Source organism: Lepisosteus oculatus, chromosome 6 (genome assembly GCF_040954835.1).
Source record: "Lepisosteus oculatus isolate fLepOcu1 chromosome 6, fLepOcu1.hap2, whole genome shotgun sequence".
Lineage (NCBI taxonomy): Eukaryota > Metazoa > Chordata > Actinopteri > Semionotiformes > Lepisosteidae > Lepisosteus > Lepisosteus oculatus.
Window position 1 is genome coordinate 56128165 of NC_090701.1, and position 24993 is coordinate 56153157.

The 24993-nt window shown below is 36.6% G+C and overlaps 1 protein-coding gene across 7 annotated transcripts in view; it reads left to right on the plus strand.

The window, feature by feature from the left end:
- ptprma (protein tyrosine phosphatase receptor type Ma) overlaps positions 1-24993 on the plus strand; it is a 238809-nt gene that overhangs the window by 149089 nt on the left and 64727 nt on the right. For 4 of the 7 annotated variants that reach the window (XM_069191608.1, XM_015353612.2, XM_015353613.2 and 1 more), the window contains exons 12-15: positions 12038-12311; positions 16110-16146; positions 17452-17526; positions 23913-24048. In XM_069191608.1, coding sequence (XP_069047709.1) covers positions 12038-12311; positions 16110-16146; positions 17452-17526; positions 23913-24048 — 522 coding nt within the window. The remainder of the gene's footprint in view (positions 1-12037; positions 12312-16109; positions 16147-17451; positions 17527-23912; positions 24049-24993) is intronic. The other 3 variants (XM_069191610.1, XM_069191611.1, XM_015353617.2) reach the window with 1 other exon arrangement.

Consider the following 24993-nt stretch of genomic DNA (forward strand, 5'->3'; position numbering starts at 1 on the left):
AAAGACATTTAAGCTATTTAGAAATTTGCCTGCGCTTGCTGAGCTTGATAGTAGCTGTTCAGTTTTAAAATTAATCAGTTTAAGTATAAAAAAGTAAGACTGTTCAAGCAGTGACATGGCTTTGGGATGACAGAATGTGAGCTAACAGTGAATTTTTCGGTTTAATATGATTGTCCCTTTAATATTACTGTACTTAGTGCTTTGCTCATGATAATAGTATTAGGTTATTCTCCAGTTTTGATATAAAAAATAGCATTACCTTCAGAAATTTGTGGAGATGAATAATCTGTTCCTTAGCCTTCATCTTGAGTTGATATCAGGTTATTGTAAGAAATAGCATACGCCTTCAGAGTTATGCGATTACTGTGTTTGCACAACTTGGTTTTGCCCTAGATGTTGCAATCCTTGGCTCTATACCTAGCAACAGAGGATTTATATCTGAATGAAAAAATGAAAGAAATACTGGAATACATTTATATTTGCCTTGGAGGTGTGATACATCTTTCTTCTAAAAATTAACCTCCTCTGAAAGCACACTGCTCAAACCTTACTGCCATTGTTTCACAGTTACTGTCTGTAGTCTTTAAAAGTATTTTTGTCTGGGTTACTGTCTTTTCAATATGTAAAATTCCACACTTTTCTTTGAAAATGTTTAATATAAATCAGATTCATTTCTTGTTATTCACTAGTTCTTTATGTTGTTCAAAGTAAAATAACTGAAAGCCCTGTATTAACATGCAAGGTCAGGAAGACTACCTTGACAGCCATTTTAAATCAGTTAGATGTATAGATATAGGGCCATCACAGTGCTCCCCCAGGATGCTGTCTATGTAAGTCCAGTGGATCGATAGCAGTGATGCTTGAGAAGTGAGATTATTAGCATTAAAAGACAGGCAAATGAGATTTAAATGCTCTCCGTTCAGTTCCTTCATCTGGCCAAATTAGAAGTAAGATCCTTTCTATCAGACTGCATGAAAAATAAATCTAGGTTTCAGGTCACAATTCAGTCCATGCAAAGTCAAATTCAAGTAATTGGTTACTGTCACATGATTCAACTTTGAAATATATCTGGCAGCATGGAACTGAGATTCCTAATTGGTGTCAGTTTAGGTTGCAGGCTTTCTGCAGGAAGCCACATTTGGCTTATTTGCCCCAACCACTGCCCTTTTTTAATAGCTTATTTGATTTTCCCATTTCTTTTTCATTCGATGGGTCTTTGTATTCAGACTTGGATATAAAGAAAATGTCTTTTCTCCTATTCAGTTTCAGTGCAACTTTTCTTCCAGTTCGAATGAAGCCGGAACATAAAAAAAAATAACAATCCAGGATTCCTTTCACACAGATATGGTGTAGAATGGCAAAATTCACTTCAGCTGCTGAGAGGAGCTTGCACATTCTTGTTATGTATGATGTTACAGTATGGTAACATGCAACCACTTAAGTGTCACCCGGCCTTATCTTATACATGCATGATTGTTTTTTGTCATTTTATTTTCTGTTGACAAAAGTGTTGTTCTGTTGATATTGTAATGCTGTGAGGGGTGAAGCTCTTGAGAAGCGGTATCCTTAAGTATATAACAATTCACAGACATTTTCTTCCTTACTGAAAGAGTTCAGTGTACTGTATTTGCACGTATGCTCCAATACAAAGACATACAACAAAGTTAAATAACACTCAGCTTATAATATAAAACTCTGCACAAGCAGTGTAAAAAAAAATAACATCGGTGCAAATCAGTGGTAGAGGTAGAATTCAACATCAAATGGCTTGGGGGAAGGTGTCTCTGAATATGGAGGCACATGCCTTTACGCTCCAAGGAAGAGAGAAGTGAGAAGCCAGGATGACTGTTACCTTCAGTGAAATGGTAGACTGGAGATACCGTTTAAAAAATGGAGTGAACTGCCCTATTCTAGCCTATTTAGGTTGACTGCTGAGCCAGAAGAAGCGTAGATGATGATTTGGTGGAAGCAGGGAATTTGAAGGAGAGCATAAGGGCTCAATAAGAAGACAGCTCCGTGTGAGTAATTTAGAAGTCTTTGTTTAGTCTTACTTAGATCTGCTTTTACAAGCTGATTTAGAACAGAGAACACAGGTAACCAGATGCCCAAGAAAGGGCTAGGCTTTATTTTAGTTTGTCACTTGCCCCATTTTTCTTATAAATAAAAACTTGCTGTTGCTTTTAACAGTGTGTCTCAGGGTATGTCTGTGGTTCGGGACCCTGCAGGTTGTATGCCCTGTGGTAAACATGCTCCCTGTGGCATCACAATATAGTCCTAAAAATGTAAAAGAGTACTGTCTTCAATCTGAGTGTAAAGAGTAGTGGTAAAGTGAGGTCACCCAATGCAGTGAAGCTGTGTGCTGGTTTGTGTCAGAAGTGATTGGGTTTATTATTTATTATTTTTTGCAGAGTGCATCAGGGTTTTATGAACTGATGTACTGTGTTGTACGCTGTTGTATATTGTGTTCTATGGAGATGTTTTTATGAACCTTTAACACACAGTATCTCCATGTCATTTATTTGAAGGATTATCATCCACCAACTCTTAGATTTTCCTAGTAAAATAATAGTAACAAATCTGCATTTTAGCATCCAGTGTCACTGTATTTAATGAACCAAGAGACTTAAAAAATAATTATTTTATATAGCGTCTTTAAAGGTTGCTTCTCAAAGTGCTTTACTGAATGACAACAACAAATGAAAAAATATACAAAATATGCACGATGAGAATACACAATGAGAGGAAACAATAAATTGAAAGATAGAATAGATGGATAGAGATGGATAGAAAGACTGAAAAAGAGGAAATAAAAAGGGAAAAAAAATAAAAAATGAAAACTGGATAGAGGAGCGGCAGCCAAACGCACCAGCATAACAAAATCGAAAAGATGTTCTGTATCTGGTCATCTTAATATTTAAAACTGTAATTTGTGTAGAAGCTCGGTGTATGTGTGTGGATTTAATAGTTTTTCCTCCTGAAAGAGATGTTCTGAGAGATCTGTTTTTGTCTGTCCATCTGTTGTTTTCTTTTGTAAGTCAGTTACACCTGCTCACACTTCCATTTTTACAGTATTTATAAATTGTAAGTGGGCATTTTACATATTTAATGTCGCAATTAGGTGCTTTTGCCCTGCCTGGATTTCCCAACGCCCAGTCTAAAATTGAGAGGTTCCGTAGCTGAGCTCCAGCACGAATTAAGCACAGGTGATTGTGGCACCTGCAAGACCAAGTGCTGTACCAGAGAGTTGTCCTTCTGCCTCTTAACTCTGTTCCCAAACAGTTTTTCTATTTGTAATTAGAAACTACACTGTCTCAGGGCCAGTATCATAAGCAGTGTTCAGATACAGTAAGTGAATTAAATTTTGTTAAAGTGAATACTAATACTATTTTAAGAGAGAATACGATTCAAGCTGAATGTTTATTTAAAGGATCTGAGTAGTTTCTCGAGAACAGGGAACTTTTGTTTTTCCCGAAGAAGGGAGAAATAAGGTTTGTGTAAACTCTCTTGTTTTTTCACATGAAACTTGATAGTCACTGCTGAGAGTTCTTTTGCCACTGGCAAGTGCTATTGTGCCTCAAGGAAAATAAAGAGTATTTTCATTAAACAAATGGCAATATTAGGGGAAATGCTTAAAATTCTGCAATCGAAGACCAAATGTTACCATACTAGGAAAATACAAATAACTTAAACACTTTATTTTTACTTTTTGTTTTCTGCAGCAACAGAAAAATGAAATAATAATGTTTGTGTGATTGCAGACTATTGTTCCGGACGTTTGCTGTGGTCCTCTGGGCATCACAGAGTATGATTAATTAAATTTGAGTTTTAAAAATTTATACTTTTATACTCAGCACATATCAATAGAGCAATTAAATGAAGCTACGCTGTATTATTTATTTAAAAAATACTGATTTGCAGCCATGCCTTAGGCCAGCTTTTATTTAGTTCCCTTTAATAGCAGTTTTTTCTTTCCATTGGTTTTAAATTGTGCTTACAGTGATTTGCAAGAAAAGCCTTTCACTCTAATTTCACTCTCAAACCAAAGTAAATAGATTACTTAGGTCTTCAGAACATATTTCTGGAGAAAAGAATCTCCAGTAATTATTAGGTCAGTAAATATTTCAAAAACAAAGTTATTAACTTACAGAACCATTACTTTGTTCCCCTCATACTCATATCTGGAAAGGTATTACACAGACTGCAGATTGTTAGGTGTATATAAGGATTCATTCTTTGTTTAACAGTATTGAAGATGGCAGAAAAAGGAAATTTAAGATGTTAGTGTAATCTTTCCCCAGTATCTTACAGTGTGAATTTATAATATTTATTCAATTGTAATTATCTCTGGCTGCTTTTGCCAGCTTCATGTTATTTGACTTATTGATGGTAATTTATGACTTGTTTTAAATTTGTTGTAAGCGCTTTAGAATGATGGGTGGCCTGTGTCTACAATCTGTTGTTTTATTTTGCTCAGGTGAGAAAACTCTTGATGTCATCCTTTCTTAACCATGAAAAAACGTACCAGAAGTCTACATCCCCTTGAACATTTTTTCACATTTTAGTGTTAGAGCCTAAGTTTCATGTGTTTAAATGAGGATTTTTCCTCCTATCTGCACATCATCCTCTATACGCTTTTAAGGGAAAATATTTTATTGGAAAACTAAAACATCATAATTGGTTTAATTCATTTTTTCCCCATGGAATATTAAGGGAATTAACTTGAGATTTTTTTTTACTTCAGAATTAATACCATTGTAATCTGATAGCAAATATTAAATTCATACGATAGTATACCAGCTTTTTACTTCCAAGTTAGGAAATTAACAAATGAGGAAAAAAAAACTTAAACTTAAGGAACCATAACTGTTACTCCAGGAAAATAAGATGCATGAACTGTTTTATATTTAAAACACTGACAAAAATGAAATCATTAACCAGATCTTAACAATGCCATTTGGAGGATTTATTTCATTTAATTCTTCAGACCTTTTTGATTAGGTATTGTCAATATCAAGAGCAACATTTCCAGAAAAAAAAGATAATGCTTTCTTAAAATGTCAAACTGCAAATGTCAAATAATGCAGAAGATTAAGAAGAATGTTAATGTACAGTATGGCAAATATTCAAGGTTTTGCATGTACTGTGTGAGCTAATTAACCTGTATACAACGTATACAATATCAAACATCTTTAGCCAATTATTGGTAGTACATACGTTTTTTCATCATAGCATTCATAAGTCTGTTGCTGTGTCTCCTAATCCAAAAGGTGAAGTCTTAGTTTTTATTCCTTCTAACCCCGTGCATTACAATTTTATCTTGCACATTTAATATTTCAAATAAGAACAGAAATGATGTACACTTATTAAAATTAAATTACTTTTGGTGACTAACAAACACAACTATATTTGATTTCTTGAGCTATTAAATTAGAATAAGTCGTTATTGCTGACAACTCTGTCTGTTAATGTTGTTTGAAATTGAGGTTAGCAAAGACAAAAAAAACACTGAAAGGGAAAAAACAAACAAGAAAAGGCATAAGAAAGATGTGCCTCTTTGCTCAGTGGCGTCCAAGCTGGACCCTATCTAAAAAGGACTGCTTGCCCCGGTGGTGACCAAACTGGACTTACCCTATTTAACGGGGTCCAGTTTGAAAGAACAGGGAGTGCCAGGACAAAACAAAAAGAGAACTCAACCTGTCCTGGTGGAGCTTCACGGTGGGACAGGCGTAAAAAAAAATGAAAAGAAAGAAAAACGACTGCCTCACGTTTGCGTCACCGTACCCTCTGGGACTGTCGGTGGAGGGTCCTCCCCTTGCGGGGGTCTGTCCATCCCTCCGGGAGGTGTTGAGTGTGTTTTTAAAGGTGTTGAGCCATGACTCACCCTTACTCAGCCAGAACAGCAGTGGTTGCTAAGGCAACACATCGCCCTTAATCCAGGGCTCCGCCTCCACACTGATTCCACCCCCGTGTAATGCCACAGCATCTCTTCCATATTTGTCTTCTTCCTGTGGGAAAAGACCAACTACTCTGTGACCTTTTCCAAATAGTTGACTGACATGGCCTTCACATCCTTTTGAATCACATGTGTCACCAGTTGGAGGGTGTGTACTACACGAGGGGTTCTTCTTTCCAGGCAGGTGTATGCTGTATGTACTGTATGTCTCACCTGTGTCTCCCTCTATTTGAGTCACCCTCTGAATTCTCATCTTGACTTGAAAGGGTGCTGTCATCCATCTGGGTATTAAGAGCTGCAAGCATGTTACTTTCATTGGCCTTGATAACAACGAGAGCCTTCTTCTGAAGGATCTCCCGGGCCATTCGACGGCGATTGCCTAGTGTATGGAGGGGCAATTTGGTTGAGGGACAGCATAACATATTGGGGTATGTTCTCTTTGGTACAGGAAAACATGCACTAATTGGAGAAAAAGGATGACGTCTTACCCCTTCTTGTCCGGATGTATACCCCAGTGGTAACTCCCGCATACTTGCCAGGGTACCTTTGACTTTTTCCTCAACCACTGTAGAGTTTCTCTGCAAGGCTTTTCAACTTCGGCTTTCTTTGGCACAGCACGTCTTATCCGAAATTCACATGATGTCTCTGAATGCTCCATCCTCCACTGTTTGTGCTGGTATGCCAGTTCTGCCAATTCACTTGGCAATGGCAGCTTCTCTTGTATGTTGCTCCCTTGAATCGGGTGTTACAGACCTACAGTAAATGTGGTTGGAATAGTGGACTGTTTTTTGGTCTTTCACAGATTGTGGTCTCTGTGCTGCAGTGCAAATAATGTCAGTGAGCAAGGAAAAACAAAATACATGAGACAATAACAGAATAATGCTCTCTGTCAGGAAAAAATTAAAACATCTCATTTGAACTATCTACCTCATGGTTAAATGTCATACGTGTGATAACATTTTAACAAGAAGCACAAGTATTTGTTGCATAATGTCCTGTATGTTAATCCACAGAGAGGTCAAAGGCAAATACAAGAAGTAGTGCAATAAAGAGTAAATAATCTTATATACAGACCAGGCTTTCTATATTATACCAGGCTTTCCTGATAAGAACTCGAATTGTGGCATGGGTAATAATACTGTAATTCTGTGCATGTGTATAAGGCTTTTAAAAGTATCCAAAACTCTGTCATTATTCATTTACCCAGCAGAGACCCCTGCCAACACCTGCAATAATTACAGGGCAATTACTGCATGAGATACCTAGTGAACAGAATAAAACACTATAGGACAAGCAGCACCTAAAGCTTTGAAATCATTGATGGAATATCAATAATTAGCTCTGAAAGATATGTCTGAGAAAATAAAAAGGAATTATTAAAGTACTTTTAAGAAAGTTACCTCTATCATTTTATTTTTTTTGTTAGCTAATCACCATCCAGACACCTTATTTTCAAAATAAGATGTGAACAGTAGAGATCACTTTATATTTCCCTCTGACAGAGAGCCATTAAGAAGCTGATGCACAACACTCTCAGTTTAAATGATATTTTAATTTGTATACATTAAGCACCAGCCAAGAAAAAACCAAGTAATTCCTCAATATGCAAACTATAAAGTATGGATTATTCATGTGTAGTTTTCCATTTATTTGGTTGGCTCGCTGCAGTGTAGAAAATGAATGTCTTACCAGTTCAGGAGGTCATTTTGTTTCATTTTAATTTACTTAAAAACAAGAAGCCATTCAGTCTTTGTGATGGTTGCTGTGGATTATGTTCCTGCCCCTTTTGTTGACAAAAAAGGGAAAACAGTTTGTTGGAGACCACTTTCATCAACGAAATTAACTGTTCTTAGTAAAACTGTTCAAGCTGTGTCAAGTTCTTTTGGGAAGTGCTCAAGGACAGTGATTTATAAGTCATGCCACAAATATTTGATTGGGTCTAGGTCACACCTCTTAAATTTCTAAAATTAGGGTAAGATGTACAGATGATTGGAGAAACTTTAAGAATTCTAGTTCCAGGCTATAAGGTAACAACAAGACCAGTTTGAAAGGGTTGGTAGGCTTTCTGTAGCCACTGTACTGTACAGTATGTTGCACATCACTTTATAAATCATTATCTATTTCAGAAGTATTTCTGTGGAAAGTATAACTCTCAGGAGAAAAGATCTGTAAGGGGAAAGTTGTCCCGAAAGACAGGGTGTGAGTCATTTCTGATATATGGCTTAAACTTTCAACCTTCTGGCAGCTTCAGAATTATGGGTGGCCTTTAAGGAGGCTTTAAATCTGATGTAAATATCCTTATCTCACTTATTTTTTTATAATGTGAAAGCTCCTTGTACTGCCACATTTTTGCCCTGCCCTTTGGTCACAATATGGGAATGTAATTGAGTTCATATTTCTTACCTAGCCTTTCAGCTGTAATTAATATTTTATTACATCAGATTTTATCACTAAATAGCAGTGCGGCCTGGTATTGAGCCACACGAGAAAGGGCAGGAGTGACTTATTGATGCTGGGGAAGTTCCTTGTAATGAGTTATGGTTGAAAGAACACAAAATACATTTGCAGAATCCAGCTAATATTTCGAAAGCAGTCTGACTGATCTAATCGGGATCGGATGGGAAAAGAGAAATTAATTTAGCAATTACTGAATATTCAGTATCACCTGAATATGATATCAGGCACATTTTCCCCCAGCACAGCAAACAGGAGATGCTGACCTTGTCTTTGGTTGTTTAACTGCATTTAAAAAATACTTATTTGCTATAGACCAGCATTTTACAATTAAGTGTTCTTTTTGGTGAATTATAAGAAAACTGTAATAAGTTTAAGTTTCATTCCAGTGATTTTGTAAAGCTATTTAATAAAAGCTGACATTCACTGCTGGTCGGTTGTGTATATAAAGGTCAGAGTTATTATAAACTGCTGGTTGAACAGGTATGGTAGAGAAAACGGGCTGTATTATGTGTATCCTATCATATTTGTCCTGAAGCTATACCTTCACATTCTATATGAACAGTAGCTGTCATTGAATCGTAGTAAATCTTGTTTACTCCCGCTATTTATAGCATCGCATGTTACAAGTACATCGTTGATGTATTGATTTAATCTTAACATCCATTCTGAACTGCTCTCCCTCAATTTCAATAGAACAACGACAGCATAGCAACTTTGAAAACACTGAGCTTTGAAGGTCCTTCATCTGTCCTGGAACATTAAATGTGTTCCGTTGAAATGGGTGGAAGTGGTTGAAACGTGATGTTTTTTATCCCACATTTATCAGAATAACTTCACCTCCAATTAAATCAACATACATGTTTGTCTGCACTGTAAATGCATGCCTAATACACATGTGAAAAGTGGGATGTTGAATTTTATTGCACTAACAGAAAATAGCATCCCAGGGACCTGCATAATTGGGGGAAAAAAGGTAGTTTTTTATTGGTCTTTTATTATTAATAGAAATATTTTACCATTTTGAAGCCAATTATATTTTCCCTAATTACGTATTCGTTTTCTTATTACAATATACGTTTTAAGATACTGATAATTACTATTAGTAATAGCAGTTTAATTGATCTGTGGCTATACATGGTTTAAAAATCTAAATAGAATAAATAATAATGTGGAACTAATTAAACCAGTTTTCTTTGTTCGATCGGAATGTCACTGAAAGAAAATATGGATTATAATTAAATCTTTCATTGTATAGTGGGATTAATTGTGACGCCTCAGCTGGCGTGGTTTGATTACAATTCCTTTTTTCCCTAAATGCTTAACTTGTATTAGGGGGTTAAATTATATTTCCGACTAAATCTGCAGCATTGCATGCTGTCTCTGGACTGACTGTGTAAGTGTAGGTGTGTGTTACTATCAGTAGGGGGACAGAATTTGTGAAAGAGCACTAACTACTGTATGTCAATGACGACCTGATATGAACATGCCACTGAAATACTGTATGTTTTTGTTCAGGTTTCACCCTTTGTGGAGTTTTGTCTGAGTGGAGTTTGGAATCAATGAAAATTCAATGAGAAGTCCCTGTAAATATAATTGTGTGTTTCTGTGTATTCAGCATACTGTATGTACAGTGCCATTCAAAGGAACAGCCTGGGAAGACCATATAGAGATGAATGGGAAAACAAAATGCATTGTTCATTAGTGACATAATCCCTAGATTCTCTACTGAGATTGATTTTACTAGGAAAGTTGTACAGCTGGTTGTGTGTGTTACCTGATGTACTGTATCTACTTTGGGTAGTTGAATATAAATTTTCAGTTTTTAACAGATTTCTTCCAATAATTACATCTGATTATAAATACAGTAGTCGTTTAATGTGAAAAGACCAATAACTAGTTCAGGTCAAGCTTAGATTTGCAAGTGGTTAGTCACAGGAAGCTCATGTAAGTATAGAACTTTCTACACTTGAGGTAATTGTGCGGTGCATATACAGTATCGGCATATGTCCAGATTGGGCTTTTTGCTACCCATTGAATCACTTTGTCACATTACAGTTTACACAAAATATGTTAATAGGTTAAATTGCATTACAGATGATAAGAATGCAGTTGCATATTAGTAGTTTTTCTTTTCTCGAACGAACGGTAGGACTTTGATAAAGAGGAAATGAAAAGAGCTGTTTGACCTTTAGGTGTTTGAATTATTAAACACCAAATAGAGCTGAAGTCTGGATGCTTGCAAAGCTAATTTGTCTTATGCTGCTAGAAGAAAAAAAATTCCATTTTTAGTTTGATAGTGTTCTACTCAACATGGTTCCATTATGCTGCCTTGTGCCGTGTTAATAAAGCTCCCCGTCGTCAATGCTGGACTTTAATTTCAGTTCAGTTTTTTCATTCCTTGAGCTATCCAATATCCTCTACGTTGCAGAGTCAATACAGGCTTTGGATTTTGGATTTGTACTTACTGTGGTTGAAATTCTATCCGAATAAAAATGGTTTTAAGCAAGTTCCAATTTTTGCTGTTTTTTTTTGCTAATTTATCAGTGAAAACAGAAAGTGATTCTATTAAGTATTATATGTCTCAGACTTTTTCACTGGAGTTTTAAAGAAATCGAACCTATTTTATGATTTTGTTCACATTTACATCCATTGCCCAGCTGTGCCAGAGTTCAATGTAGTAATATCCTGCATTGGTTCCAAAGCCTGAATTTTATAAGAAAAGCCTTCATATTATACCAGATAATTCCCACATAGATAGGTATTGCTATCCTGCCATCTTGCAGTAAATTAAATATCATACTCCTTTTCCAGAGCTCAATTCAAGCTAAGGCTGTCAGCATTACCAAAGTAATTAAATCCGTTTGTGTCCTGATCCTAAGATGGATCCTTTGCCAATATAAAATCACATTTCTGTATTCGTCCCATTTCACACAGATATAAATTGAGATTCTGTTATGCTTGTTCTTAGACCACCAGAACTTTCTTATTATGGTTATTGTGCTGGATTCAGTTATTATTTGTAGATTATTTAATATTAAAGGTTAGGATGTGTTGTACCCTGAATACTCCTAGCAGTGAACTCAACATATTCTAGACTGCTTTGTTTAGCACTTTATACGCAAGTTGTCCAGTATAGAAAATCTAATATCATGCTGTGATTATTTATGAATTAACTTATTTGAATCCTAAGAAGCCTCCAAAGCCAAAATGTTTTTCTTCTTTACTTTTGCTTTTCAAAATAGTGGAATTGACCTCTTCTTCATTTGCAGTGCTCACATTGACCCAGAGCCTCAGTTTCACCTGTTTATGTAGAGGTTTAAATGCATTCATACATGTCCATGGGTTATTAATCAAAATAAAAAGGTTACAGACAAGAGTTGGTTAGTCAGCCCATCTTGCTTGTTTCATTGTCAATGATCTTAACTTTTAATGATCCACAAATTCCAACAGTCTGTTTCTTCAAGGATCCCACTGAGACGTGGCATGATGTTTTTTTTTTCTTGGATCTTTTGTTCATCCCTTTCATCAGCAATATTCTGTGGGATCTCTGCTGAGTTCAGAACCACCAGAACACCACAAAGAACCGTATGTTTCCAGTGACCTTATTTTCTTCTCTTCTTCATCTAGTGTTTATCAGGTCGTTGTGGAAGAGGAGCGTCCTCGAAGAGCTAAGAAGGCGGCCGAGATCTTGAGATGTTACCCTGTGCCAATCCACTTTCAGAATGCCTCTCTCTTAAATTCCCAGTACTACTTCACTGCTGAATTTCCTGCTGGTGGCATTCAGTCTCCCCAGAGATTCAGTATTGGTGATAATAAAACCTATAATGGATATTGGAATGTCCCACTCCTTCCTCACAAAAGCTATAGCATTTTCTATCAGGCTGTCAGCACAGCAAATGGGGTAAGTAACAGTATGGTGTGTACTGTATATACTGTATATAACCTATATATGTTACAATAGGTATAGAAAATATATTTTTGTTTTGATGTTACATGTAGAATATACCAATTAAACATAAATGGTAATGCAATGGAATAAAATATACACATTTAAGAATTAGCATTTCACCAGCTTTTCTTAGCATTTCAGCACATTGCACAAATGATAAACTAAAGTGTCTGAAATTAAATGTAATTTCCTCTATAACTGTGTATTTATAGTGCTTTCCTTAGGGATCGAAAGTATTGGCTCAAATCAGAGGATTAAAACCCTAGCAATGTCCTTTCCCCCAGGTAGTCTGAAAATGTTTATTAATCGGATTGCTGAAAACCAAGGAATTCAAAGTTGCAGATCTGGTTGCAGGATTTTAAAATAAACGTTATTCTTGAATGGTTCTAAAGAGCCTTGTCAATTGACCTGGGCTGGGTAAACTAATAACACGATGTGATGCCGCGGGGGGCCTCAAAATACACCGATATAGACAGGGCTTGGCGCATGGACTCACCCCGAGTCAGACATGTAGTGTAACAGTGTTTATTATTTCTGGCAAAACTGATGGAAAAATAAAACAACAAACTCAAAGGAAGCCTAGCTCGTAGTATGAGCTCTGGACAAACTTAAATTTCCCTATCTAAATACCAGGAGCACCTATCCTGTCCACGGCATGTCTCTTTAACAAAAAGCAATTTGTCTGAAAGGGGGAAAAAAAAGGTAATTTCCCCATATAACCTTGTCAGGTTTGTGTTCCGTGTTCAGCATGCTCCTCCAGTCCTTAGTCGTGCTTTGCTTTATGTCCTTTAAATCTTCCTTCTTTCAGCTCTTTTCTTTCGTGTAGAGTCCTCTCGTCGTTATGTCCTCTTTTCAGCCTCAGGTCTTGTAGTGGTTGATTTCCTTTTTCGTTTATCCTCAGGTCTTACTATGGTCCGTTTCCTCTCAGAGTCAAAACAATATAGAGTAAAAGCTACAGCAACACACAACGTTTTGAGTGTGGCAACACACTCTAACTCTGCAGCGTTTCCCCAGCTTCAGGGGCTCCTGCTCCCAGCTCTATAGTCGATTTGTATTGGCTGGAACAGGACACCTACAAGTGTTTCCTGTTTCAGCAGTTGCCTGTTGACACCACCTTGCACGCTGGTGTTCTCTCACAGCCATCTTATTGGAGGCAGAAATATTCTCAAACTCTGTGATGCTTCAGGGAAAGTGCCGCCTTTAAGGATGACGCCCTTTGCGGCATCACAACGGAATTGCAAAAGTGGTGTTTAGTAATGCAAAAAAAGCTAAGCAGGAATTTAACAAGTATAATGTACTGTGTCAAATTTGTATACCTTTATAACTTTGTATAAAAAATAAGGATATATAGGTCTATGCAGCTATATGAAAAAACTAATTGTTTCCTTTGTACTATGCTGAGCTGTTCCTTTAACTATGTTGAACAATCAACCACTCAGTAAATTAAAAAATGGAACAATGCAAGTATTGCACTTCCAAAGCATGACTGACTCCCTCATTGCTGAAAAGAACAATAGTAGTCTTAAAGGGTACATTGAAAGGTAATCATGGATAAAACAAACAATAGATCCAATCGTAGTTCTGATAATTCTGTTTTTTCTTACATATTCCAATACTGTACTTAGAATCTTACTAAATTAGTAAATTATTTACTTAGTAAATAATTATTCCAGTTATACCAAAGATAAAATCAAAGATGCATGATGGATTGTTAACAGTCTCGATCTGCTTTATAAGGTCAGTTTCATACAAAAAAATTGAGATTTATACATTTTTAAAATAGAGAATTTTGCAATTTTGAGTATTGAGGTCAGTGTGTTAACATATTACTGCTTTGCAGATCATTACAGATTTTCTAAAGCTGCAGTTTAAACCATGAGCTAACTCACTGATCTACAGTGTGATGTGTCTAATGTGGGTGTTTTTGATTAAATAATCCAAATTTTTCTCTTTGGTTTAATTTGAGATTAAAACTACATTTCATATTTCTAATTGAGTAGAGAGTTTCTGAGCTTTTGCCTGGCCAAATAAATCTCTATACTATTCTGAGTTTGAGGAAGTGTAATCAAACAGTTATAAGTTTCAAGTGTTTCTGTGGTTGACTTAAACAGGCCAGCAATAATTATAATGTGGTTGTGATGATCCAGTATGTTTCTTTTGAAGTGTCATGCTTGAGAACCTCACTTTAAGGTCTAGTTGAATAACTAAGTGAACATGAAATGGTTATTTCTTAATGAACTAAACCATTGTGAACCCCCTGACATTGTAGTATCATGGCATGATGTTCAAAGGAGCAAAAGGTAATATTTTAAAGAGGAGAATCCTTTCAACCAGTGTGCCTGCACAGAAACAAGTTTCATTATTTTATTTAATCTTACATGCTGTTCATTGTATGGATGGTTTGATTGCTGGTGAACCAAGACTGGAAGTAATCTGTGAACAATTGTGGAATTAATCTATATGTTAAAAAGTTGTTAGGGATTTATATACAGTAGGTTTTAAATACAATGTTGTTAGGAGAGATGTGCAAATACCAGTTGGTGAATTTATTGAACAAAGTGGTAAATTGCTGAAATTCAAATACAGTAATGTACAAAAGAGCAATGCATGACTGATTTTTTTTCAGATACACAGAATATTGAATTCACTGTATATCACTATTTTAAATTAAAGGTACATTAATATTAGGATTTAAAGGAAAATGTCTAACCTTTAATTTGAGAATTGTTTATTCACTATGCAAAATGCAGCATTTTCTTTTTTAAAGGATCTTCGTTTTAATATGGTTAAATAATTGTAAAATATAAACATTTTTCAATAATCAACCCCTGACAATTCTTTATTTATATGTTTGTATACAGTAGCTGGTTTATTTTGAGTTTCATATGTAGAACTATACACCCACAGTAACTACCATGTTTTTTTGTTAAAGTTAAATAATTTAATATTACAGTTAACTTTAGCATTATACCATTAAAAGACCACTTCAGTAAAGCATCAGAGTTTTAATTCAGTCCCAAGTCACTGCCACCTTCATAAGTTTGTATTTGCAGGGAAGGTTTTATTAACAAATTGTAATTGTATGTGAGCTAAATAGATGTTCATTTCCTGCCTCGTTGTTTTGTCAGACAGCAATGAAACATAATAGCAGGAGTCGACACTGAAGCAAAACTAAAAGGACATTGCAGATATGATTTTAGTCGGTACTTCCGTGCATTGTTTTCAGTTTCCTGCTCGGTCCTATCAAGAGATATTTTTTTTTTATTTTGCTGGCTGTCTCTGACAGCTAAGATATGTCTGTGCCAACAGCTATTACAGCCTGCTTTTCAATGTGTGGTGACTATGCCAAATCCAAATTTGCCATCAAATTTTTAAAAATGCCTCACATGGTGTTGAAAGCCTGCACTGTTTTGGAAAGGAAGCAGGACTCAAGGTCAGTGAGTGTGCTCCAAATTCAAGGCCACACACAGCATTCCAGATAGATTTCTGTCATCTGGCAGGTAAATGCCACCTGAGCTATTTATCCACAGTGTTTTCCCAAGATGCCAAGTCTATTACATTTCAGCTGTTTATGGCCAGGGTGTTCTCCAGATTGGGGAGAGGGACATTCTATTACTGTGGGACCATGTGCACAGCTGATCCTCAGGCACATATCAAATTGATGGGTCTCTAAATAGAACTGCAGAAAATGTTTGTTTTCTCTGACTGCATCAGAAACAATGACTTTTTCTCCTTTATCTGTTCACACAGGAAACCAAAATCGACTGTGTTAGAGTGGCCACTAAAGGTAATGTTTGCAACTCCACCAGTTACTAAAGAGAGCAGGATGTGCCTTTAATGTGCATGATTTAAATAAAAGCGTCAAACATTTTCTGGTTGTATTCTATATTGTTGGACACGTAACAATTATTTTGAGTGTTTTTTTTTTACTGTACTTGTTTACTCGGTTTTAACTTACAGTCAGCTCTTCAATATTCTGGAAAATTTCAGTCCACTTGTTCAAATGTCAAATTGTTTCAGGTAGCAAATGGGGAGGTGGTAAGTTTGCCCTTGTCCCCTCACTGCATTTCATTTTAGCTTTCTGCCTGTTTTGGATTCCACCTCAACAGATGAAGCGTAACTCTTAACACTGTTAACACTGCACTGGTGCCGAAATTCCAAACAACGTAATACAACAACAGCTTGCTTTCCTCTGCTCTTTCCTTCCTCGCTGATGGAAATGGCTTTGATGTTCTTCTGGGGGTACAGGATGTTGTGAGAAAGGTGCTTTAACATGGGCTCTGCTCTGGCTGAGAAACGGTTACAGCCTGTATTTAGCACTAAACTGGAAGTCTTTAAAATATTTTGCAGCCACAGTTTTGAATTTAATTGTCCACAGATGGTAGATAATCTATTTTCCTTACTAGATGCCATCTTTCTAATGGCGCCCAGGCTGTTCTGTGTGAATTAGTTATTATGTTCAACTCGTGTTTTTTGTCCGTACTATTTATTTGCAGCCCCGCAAATTGTTTTGCATCTGATGTTTCAACTTCTTTCTTGCTTTTCCTTTTTGTGAATGACTGCAAATTGTGTCTATCATATTGTACAAAACAATATTTTGCAGACTAATTTGAGCCAAGCCCATGTATTTTAATGGCATGTGTTTGTGTTAACTGGAATTCCAGACTACAGCATATGCCAGTATGCCAACCGATCGAGCTTTGTTAAAGGAATCGAATTTGTTCTGAAATTGATGAAATTGCTATGTGTAAAAGCAATATTGGGAAAATAAATCGGCCTCATATGAAGCATTTATAATGTCAACACAGAACCCACTGTTAGCTGATGACATTTTCTAATGCAAATAGTACCTGTAGAAATTTAGGAGTGATAGTGCCCTTACAAAGATTTATTGAGTAAACTATTGTAAAGATATTCGGGTATTAAAGTTTTTTGTGCTCCGACGAATTTCCTGCTCCGCTTTAAATTGGAAAAGAAGAAAGTCTCTTTTTTTGCTTTGTGACTAAGAATCTCTTCTGTGCTCAGCCTTTAGCTTCAGTGTGGCTTTTTTTTTCTTCATGCATGCTGACCTGGAAATCTTCCTTTGCCTTAGCTGCGATAATCGTGACTCAGCTTACAACACCATACATTCGCATCGCCCCAGCTGCTGGCGACAACCAACTAACAGGTCAGACATTCATGTTCCCACCTGCCATCACGCCCTTCCTTTCTGTTCCTGCACATCCCCCTTGTGTCTCTGGGCGCGCTCTCCAGCCCTCGGCGTCGCGAGCAGTGCGCGTGGAGCTCCTGTGTTGCCTGAACCCGTAGTTGTAGCTTGTTTTACCCACTGCATGTTTTCATTCTGTGTTCCTTGTGTGGGAGACTTGTCTCATCCTTCTTGTTAACTGGGAGGTTTGTCATTGTTCTGTCACGTCTCCTTTAAAGGGCTTGGGGAGAATCAAAGATTCTTTTTTTTTGCTTATTTAAAAATCAATAATGTCATCTTTTAGAAACAGCCTTCTGATATAGTTATGTGGGGATTGTTTTTTAGAACCTGTGTATGGGATAAACCGATTTTCTTAATCTTGCTGTGCATGTTATCTTTGTTCTCCTTTTTTAAGCTTTTTATCCAAGTTATTGCAAAAGGGAAACTAAGTGTCTTTTTTTAAAACACCGTGAAACTATAAACCTTTACACTTAGGCACATGTGACATAGACATTGTTCTCAGCCTTCTGCCTGAAAATTACATTTAAATATTTATTTTTCTGGAAATGAAAGGTAAAACCTCTGCCAGCTTTCACAATCTGTTAACTGTAATGTAAGATGATAAAACTGTTAAATATTATTCTAGAGTACCGTAAATTCCAATGTAAATATGCATTCTTTTATAAAATGCTGCAATAAAGTTGTATAATTTCATTACATTTTAAAGACATCCAGTAACAATCATACAAATAATAGTTTAAGTCCACTAGTTATGCTGTGAGTTGCAAACCATCTCTTAGATATATTTAAAGGGGATGTAATTCTTCCCCTATACAAACACAATCCAAACCCTCTGAGAGGCACATTATACAAGAGGGCTAAAGTTTTAGCTGGTCTGTTTATCAAAGGGTTAACAATAAGCTAGCCAACCTAACCTCTTGGTTTAAGATTCAAGTCTTCTGTACAATCCTGGAGCTTGAATTTGTGAAAGCCTTGTTCTAAATAGTATGATGGTCTGAAGAAACCTAAGAATTACAGTTTCCTGGGTGTTTTATTAAGTTTTTTATATGAACTTCAGTAGTATTAACTTTTATAAGTCTGCACAAATTCCACAATTCGTTTTCTATCAGAGAGAGAATCCTCGTGTACTTACTGGACACATGCAGTACTTAGGCTGTTCAACCCCAGCTGATAACAGGAAACTGTATATCCACTCTGTGCTTTGACATTATCTCTGGCAGTTTAACAAGAATGATTATACTGTAGCAGCTATATCACCCAGCAGGTGTGACCATACAAGGGAGACCTCCTGGGAAAACTAAGGTTGCTCCTGGAAGAATTGTTAGTGGGACCAATGGAGGGTGCTCATACAGTATGGTGGGCACTGTGGGTCCTAATGCCCCAGTATAGTGATGGGGATAGTATACCCCAGATGAGACATAATACCCCAAACCCCGATGTCCTGGCAAAATTTCACCCTGACTTTTATCAATCATGGCCTCCTAATAATCCCCATCTATGAACTGGCTTCTTCGCTCTGATCTCCTCCCCACTGAGAGCTGATCTGTGGTGAGCATACTGGTGCTCTTTGGATCACATCACATCATCCAGGTGGGGCTTCACATTGGTGGTGGAGGGTCCCTATTGCCTGTAAAGTGTTTGAGTGGGGTGTCCTGAAAAGCGCTATATAAGTGTAAGGATTTATTTTTCTTAAAGTGATCACTAGACTTTTCTTCTGTGAGGCACCATAGCTTATATGATACACAGCAGATTACTGAACTTCAACTTATTAGTCTTTGGGAAAGAAAAGCAATTTGGATAGCAATGGTTACTGTGTATTTTTCCAACAGGTTATTGTGTAGTTTTTATGGGAAAACCTGCTCCATTAAAGTGTTTTCTTATTAAGCATTAAAACCTAATAGTCTGTTTTATGTTGAGGTTTAGGTGGAATTAAAGAGACATAATACTTCTGTATCGCCATAGAGAAGATTCAACAAGGTCATCTTTTTTAAACTTTGAGACTGATTCATTTTGCAATGTCAAATGGCTTGTTGAATCTAAAAATATTTTACACCAGGAAAGATTGTTACTCTGTTCACATAAAAATGTCTTCAAAAGATAATTACTGTATGCCACTGTGCATTCTGGTAAAAACTACATTTTTTCTCAATTTTGTTTATTACATATTACAAGGTAGTCATAGTAAATATGTTGATTTATGCATTTATGCAAGAGAATAACAATGAAATTAAGAGAAATGAAAAATGAAATTAAGGAAAAACTCCTTTTCTTCTGTATATACCGTAGTTTACAAATGGAGATCACTGCAATAAATGTTGGATGTGAAGTATGAAATCAGTATCAGCAAAATAAAAAAATGCTAACTGTACATGTACAGTAGGTGATGAACACGTTCAGAATTCCTAAGTGTTTACTATTTTTTACCAGTTATAGATTTAGAAAGATGGCTTAATTCATCTCCATCTGTCTGTGATTTCATGTAAAGTAAGAGAGAGGTGTCTGGCCTCTCCCACACCAACTGAATGCATTTTAATGACCTGTTGTGTCAAGTGTGATTTATGACCTGTTTTTGTTTGCTTTATGTGATATATTTGTCACTTTAACATTGGCAGCACCATCTATAATACAGTAGAAAGACCAAAAAAAAAGGATGAGGAATTTCATGGGTTTGGGAGGTTTTTTTTGTTTTTATGAATTTCTGACACAAATGTCTTTTTTTTTTCTCGGATACATTGGCAGCGTCATAAAGATCTTGCAAGACCTGTGTTGCAGGTGTGAAAAATGAAAGCCACTGCCTTTGTTACTTTCTTTTCAGAGTTTGAAAGAAATCCTTTATAGACTGATATTAGGCTATAATCAGAAAATAAATTGCTGGCTTTTTCACTTGGGCACACTATAGGTCGGTTGAGGGGCTGGGAGATGTTCACTGTGATCCCACAGCCCAGCTCCCTTGGCAGCTAGCTATGTAATGTAAGGCAGTGATCTTCCAGACCCTTGTTGCTTTTTTTTATAACCACACCTGCCAGCTCCCCTGGTCTGTTGCCGTCTTTGTGAGCTCTTTCTTTTGCCAGCATGGAATTTTTCAGCTCATGCAGTTTTCATGCATTGTCCCCGTACACGTTCACGATGCATTGAGTGCCATTGTGTTTGTCCACTGCACCTGGTCATGCTGATTGCTTTCAGCATCCATGACACACCTGTATAAAACGAATCATAAATAAGGATCAGCCCAAGCTACTGTAGAGACATGTGACTCTGCTCTTTGAGGTTACTCTAGGCAGCTATGAGAATGGTGGACTGGTTTGATCTTTCATGTTTCATGTTGGACTCATAAGCTACAGAATTGATTAGTAGATGAGAAGAATTGGGTGGACTGTTTCTCTTGGGCAGACTGTTACATTAAAATATTCACCAGTTTTCTCAACTTGCTTCTTGCTTAAATGGTTAACAAATCTTGCTAAAAAACTGCAGAAGCACTGTAAATTGAACTCAGAATGACAACATTGGAAGATAAAGCAGCATTTTCCCTACATTATTAGAAAATTTACACCCTAATGGATGATGGGCCAGATTAAGCCAGTGTCAAATCTCCTGAAATGATTAGCTGATGATGTGAAAATGCCAAATCCCCTTAGCATTTCTGACATTGTTTATTGTAATTAAACATAACGATGTTATGGCGGAGTGGCGGAATTGGATCCAGTGTCTAAAACTGGATTTCATTTAGTCCCCATAAAGAGAGGAATACAAACATGATTTGATACCACTTAGATGGTACAGCACCTCCTGTCAGTCCTTGTAGTTTCTGGGTTTTGGTGAAATAGGCTTTTTAATTTTTTTAAATAAAAATATTTACAGTAGCTGTTATAAGGATATTTTCACACCAGTTTCCTTCACTTTAGTGAAGCAGCAAAAGCGGATGTCCTTATAAGACACTGGAAACTTTCATCAGTTTTGTAGTCTTCAACATATTTTATCTTGAAGTGCTTTTTTTCCCCAAGTGTATAGAATGATTTGGCTGTAGTAATCCAGTTGTGGCAATATTCAGAAGTCACATGTATTGTTCTGTGGATACTCTGGGAAGAACTCAATTTCAGTTTATAAAGTAGTAAATTATAATCTAATTTGCTAAGATATTTGCTGTATTTGTGGTTGTCAAATATACCATATGCTTTCTGTTTAATTATTAAAAGGTAACACGTGCATTTTTTGTTTCTGAGTTTCAGTGTTTTAATTCAAGTTTATTTTCTTGAACTGTACAGCAGTCAATTACAAATTGGTTAGCACAAAGTGCAACAGAGTGAGTTGATACCTCATAGATACCTGTTCTGCGGAGTCATCTAAATACAGTGTGTAGATGATATGTTTAGAACAACATTTGGAGTGAGTGAGACTCAATCAAAATGTTAAGTTCAATCTACAAATCTGTTCCATCCTCTGTGTAGATGGCAGGCTGTTACTGATGCGTGGGGTTGTTTGTGTGTACAATACGTAGTTGTGAATTGACTTCCTATTACAATAATTTTGCAGAATTGCAGCCTGTAGTATGTGTGTCAGTGAAAGTAAAATAGTATTTTTTTTAGAAATGAGACCAGGCTTCCAACACCATCTATCAAGGCTCAAACGATAGCGGGGCGCTTCGCATGATGGATGTTGTCACATTTTGATTGAAAAAGTGGTGGTGGCAGAAAAATAGATTCAGTTTAGTGAATTGAACAGTGTGTTCTGACATTTTTCATCCTGAACTCATTTAGCAAGAGGAAATGGATATTTCATCAGGCACCTGTCTGACGTTCCATCACATTATGCAGTAAACAGTCCAAACAGTGTTCTTAAAACAGGGAGGCCCGGAAGTGCTAAAACAGTGGTACAGTAGCTGCTAGGTGTTGGTTATCTCATTTAAACAGATATTAAATGTGTATGCCAGTGGTGTGATCATCAGCTGCTGCCTGCTTCGTGAATAAATTGCTTAGAAGGAGTCTTTTTGCTCACCAGATGTGACCCACATTTGGATATCCAAAGGCAAGAAGAAGTGCTTATTGTGTTCAAAAAAACAATTGGTGTTGAAATGCATGGCCAATGAGCTTATCTCACTTTCTCAGGTACTAGAGCTAATACGGTGAGAGATGACTGCTTCATTTATGAAAAATAAATTATTGAGGAGAAAGGTTACAGCAAAACAAGGGCTTGAGAGACGCGTTGCATGGTTAGGTGCCAGTGTGAAAATGGAATATAACGAGGTGGGAATGTTCAGCGAAACAGTCTTCGATCAATAAACATGTTTAAGTGTTTAAATCTGAATTTAGTCATAAAAGGATCGAAGTCCATAGTGCCTAAATTCTTAACTTTACACTGCAATATATTTTTAGATTGTTTGACACTCCGAGTTTTCATAGTTGACTTGTTAGTTCTGCATGAGAAAGTTACATAAAGTATGGATATCAGCCCACCCAAGTGTAGGCTATGAAGGAAAGGTTTTGTTTTGCCTCCTGGATATTGACTATAGCCATTGGTATTTCTTTTCAAGTTGTAAAAAATTCCTTTTAACCTTAAGTCCTAGAAAATATTTTTGAATGGAAAAAATGAGGTTGTGTGTAATTTTTATTTATTTTTTGATTTGGTGAAGAAAATGCTCAACCAGGCTAAATGTTTTAAAGTTGTTGACGTTTTTTCCTCCTCCAGTATTCTGCATTGGCTCTGTTGAAGGTTTATGTGCTTAAAAAAATAAAAACCACTCACTCTGCTATTCTGCCTTTTGTATTCATCCCAATGTGCCTGTTTATCAGCTTGTATAACATAAGTACACCACAGCTACTTAATATTCTGCACTTGCATTTAATTTCATGCTGGGCTTTGTTTTAGTTGGCTTCTTGATTAATTTAACTCCATCATGATTAGCTAAGTACCTGGGGAGATGAATGGTGAAAAGTTCTTCTGTGGAACAGGGCTACATACCGAGTATCCCTAGTTCACAGTAATTGCGAACAGGCCATAAATGAAGGCGTGATGTAAAGTAACGAAACGCTTGTTGTGGTTTCAGCTCCACAGTTGTATTGGTGGTAATTGGTATAAGAGCTAAAGGTGAGATAACTTCTGTTGGAAGAAGATGGGATATGAGGGGAATAAAATCAGTTGTTGTTGTTGTGCTGCTGTTAGAGAGCAGTTTAATTCTGTCCTCCACAGTTCTCTAGCATGATTTTTCTCTCCTCGTTTGGAAAGTGCCCAACCCTTGCATTTTTGTGGCTGAGGTCACCAGGAGTTGTGTGCTACAATTGCATGTTAGCATTTCCCTCCCGTGAGCCTGCTGTAATACAGTTGTTTCTCTTTGCAAACTGACATGGTTGCAGGTGCTGCCACTCGAAAGCCTGATGCTGTGGAGCCTGAGAAGCAGACCGATCACACTGTGAAGATCGCTGGCGTCATCGCTGGCATCCTCCTCTTCGTCATCATCTTCCTGGGAGTCGTGCTTGTGATGAAGAAGAGGTAAGAGACATCCCTGACTTGTTAAAAAAATACATTCAGATGTCCTGTGCTTCGAAATGTTCACATGTTCTTACATGTGGTACTGTATTTAATGTCTTTGTAACTGTCTTTGTAATTTGGAAGTTACATCTTGAATTTTGTTAGTGTTACAAGTTGGAATGCTTTTAAAAAGTAACTAGAACCTTAATTAAAAGGATAACTGGATTATTTAAATTAGAAGAATCTTACATGATGTCTTTGGAACCTTGTGTGCACTGCTTCATATACACAGTTTGTGCTTATGCTTGTGTGTGCACATTAAGAGCAATTTATATGTTAAATGGTAAGACACAAATATTGGGTTTGTGGCAGATTGTTCAGAAAAACAGGATGTATTATGGCCATTAATCTTGAGGGCCAAAAGTAATCCACAGTGCTTGCCTCTTCACCTTCTAACTGCTGCATTTTCAAATTGTTTAATAATTGATTTGATTGCATTGATAAAACCCATTAAACTGTTTATAATGCTGATGTACAATATACAATGAAATATTAATTACTGTCTTTGCAATGCTCAAACAAATGCCACTGTTTTAATGACCTGGGAGTGGGAATAGGGAAATATTTCTGAGGCTTATCTAAGGAAAAAAAGCAGATAAGAAAGAAAAATTGATGAAAGCACATTTTTCAAAGAGATGCCTTCAGCATGTAGCTAGAGGCAAGTTTACATTAACTGAAGTCCCATGCCAGGCAAGCATTTCTATATTCTGTGCTGCAGCCCTAGGAGTGACTGCTGTGCAAATAAGAAACTTCTGTGTGCGCAGTAAAGCCTGCAATAACATATTATGAGAGTTTTTCTAAGTTTGTACTAGATTATAGGAGGTGGTGTGCAAACATTGCAGTAACTTGACATTCCTGAATTAGAACAATGGTTAGGAAATAAAGAGTGATGTTCAAGCTATGAGG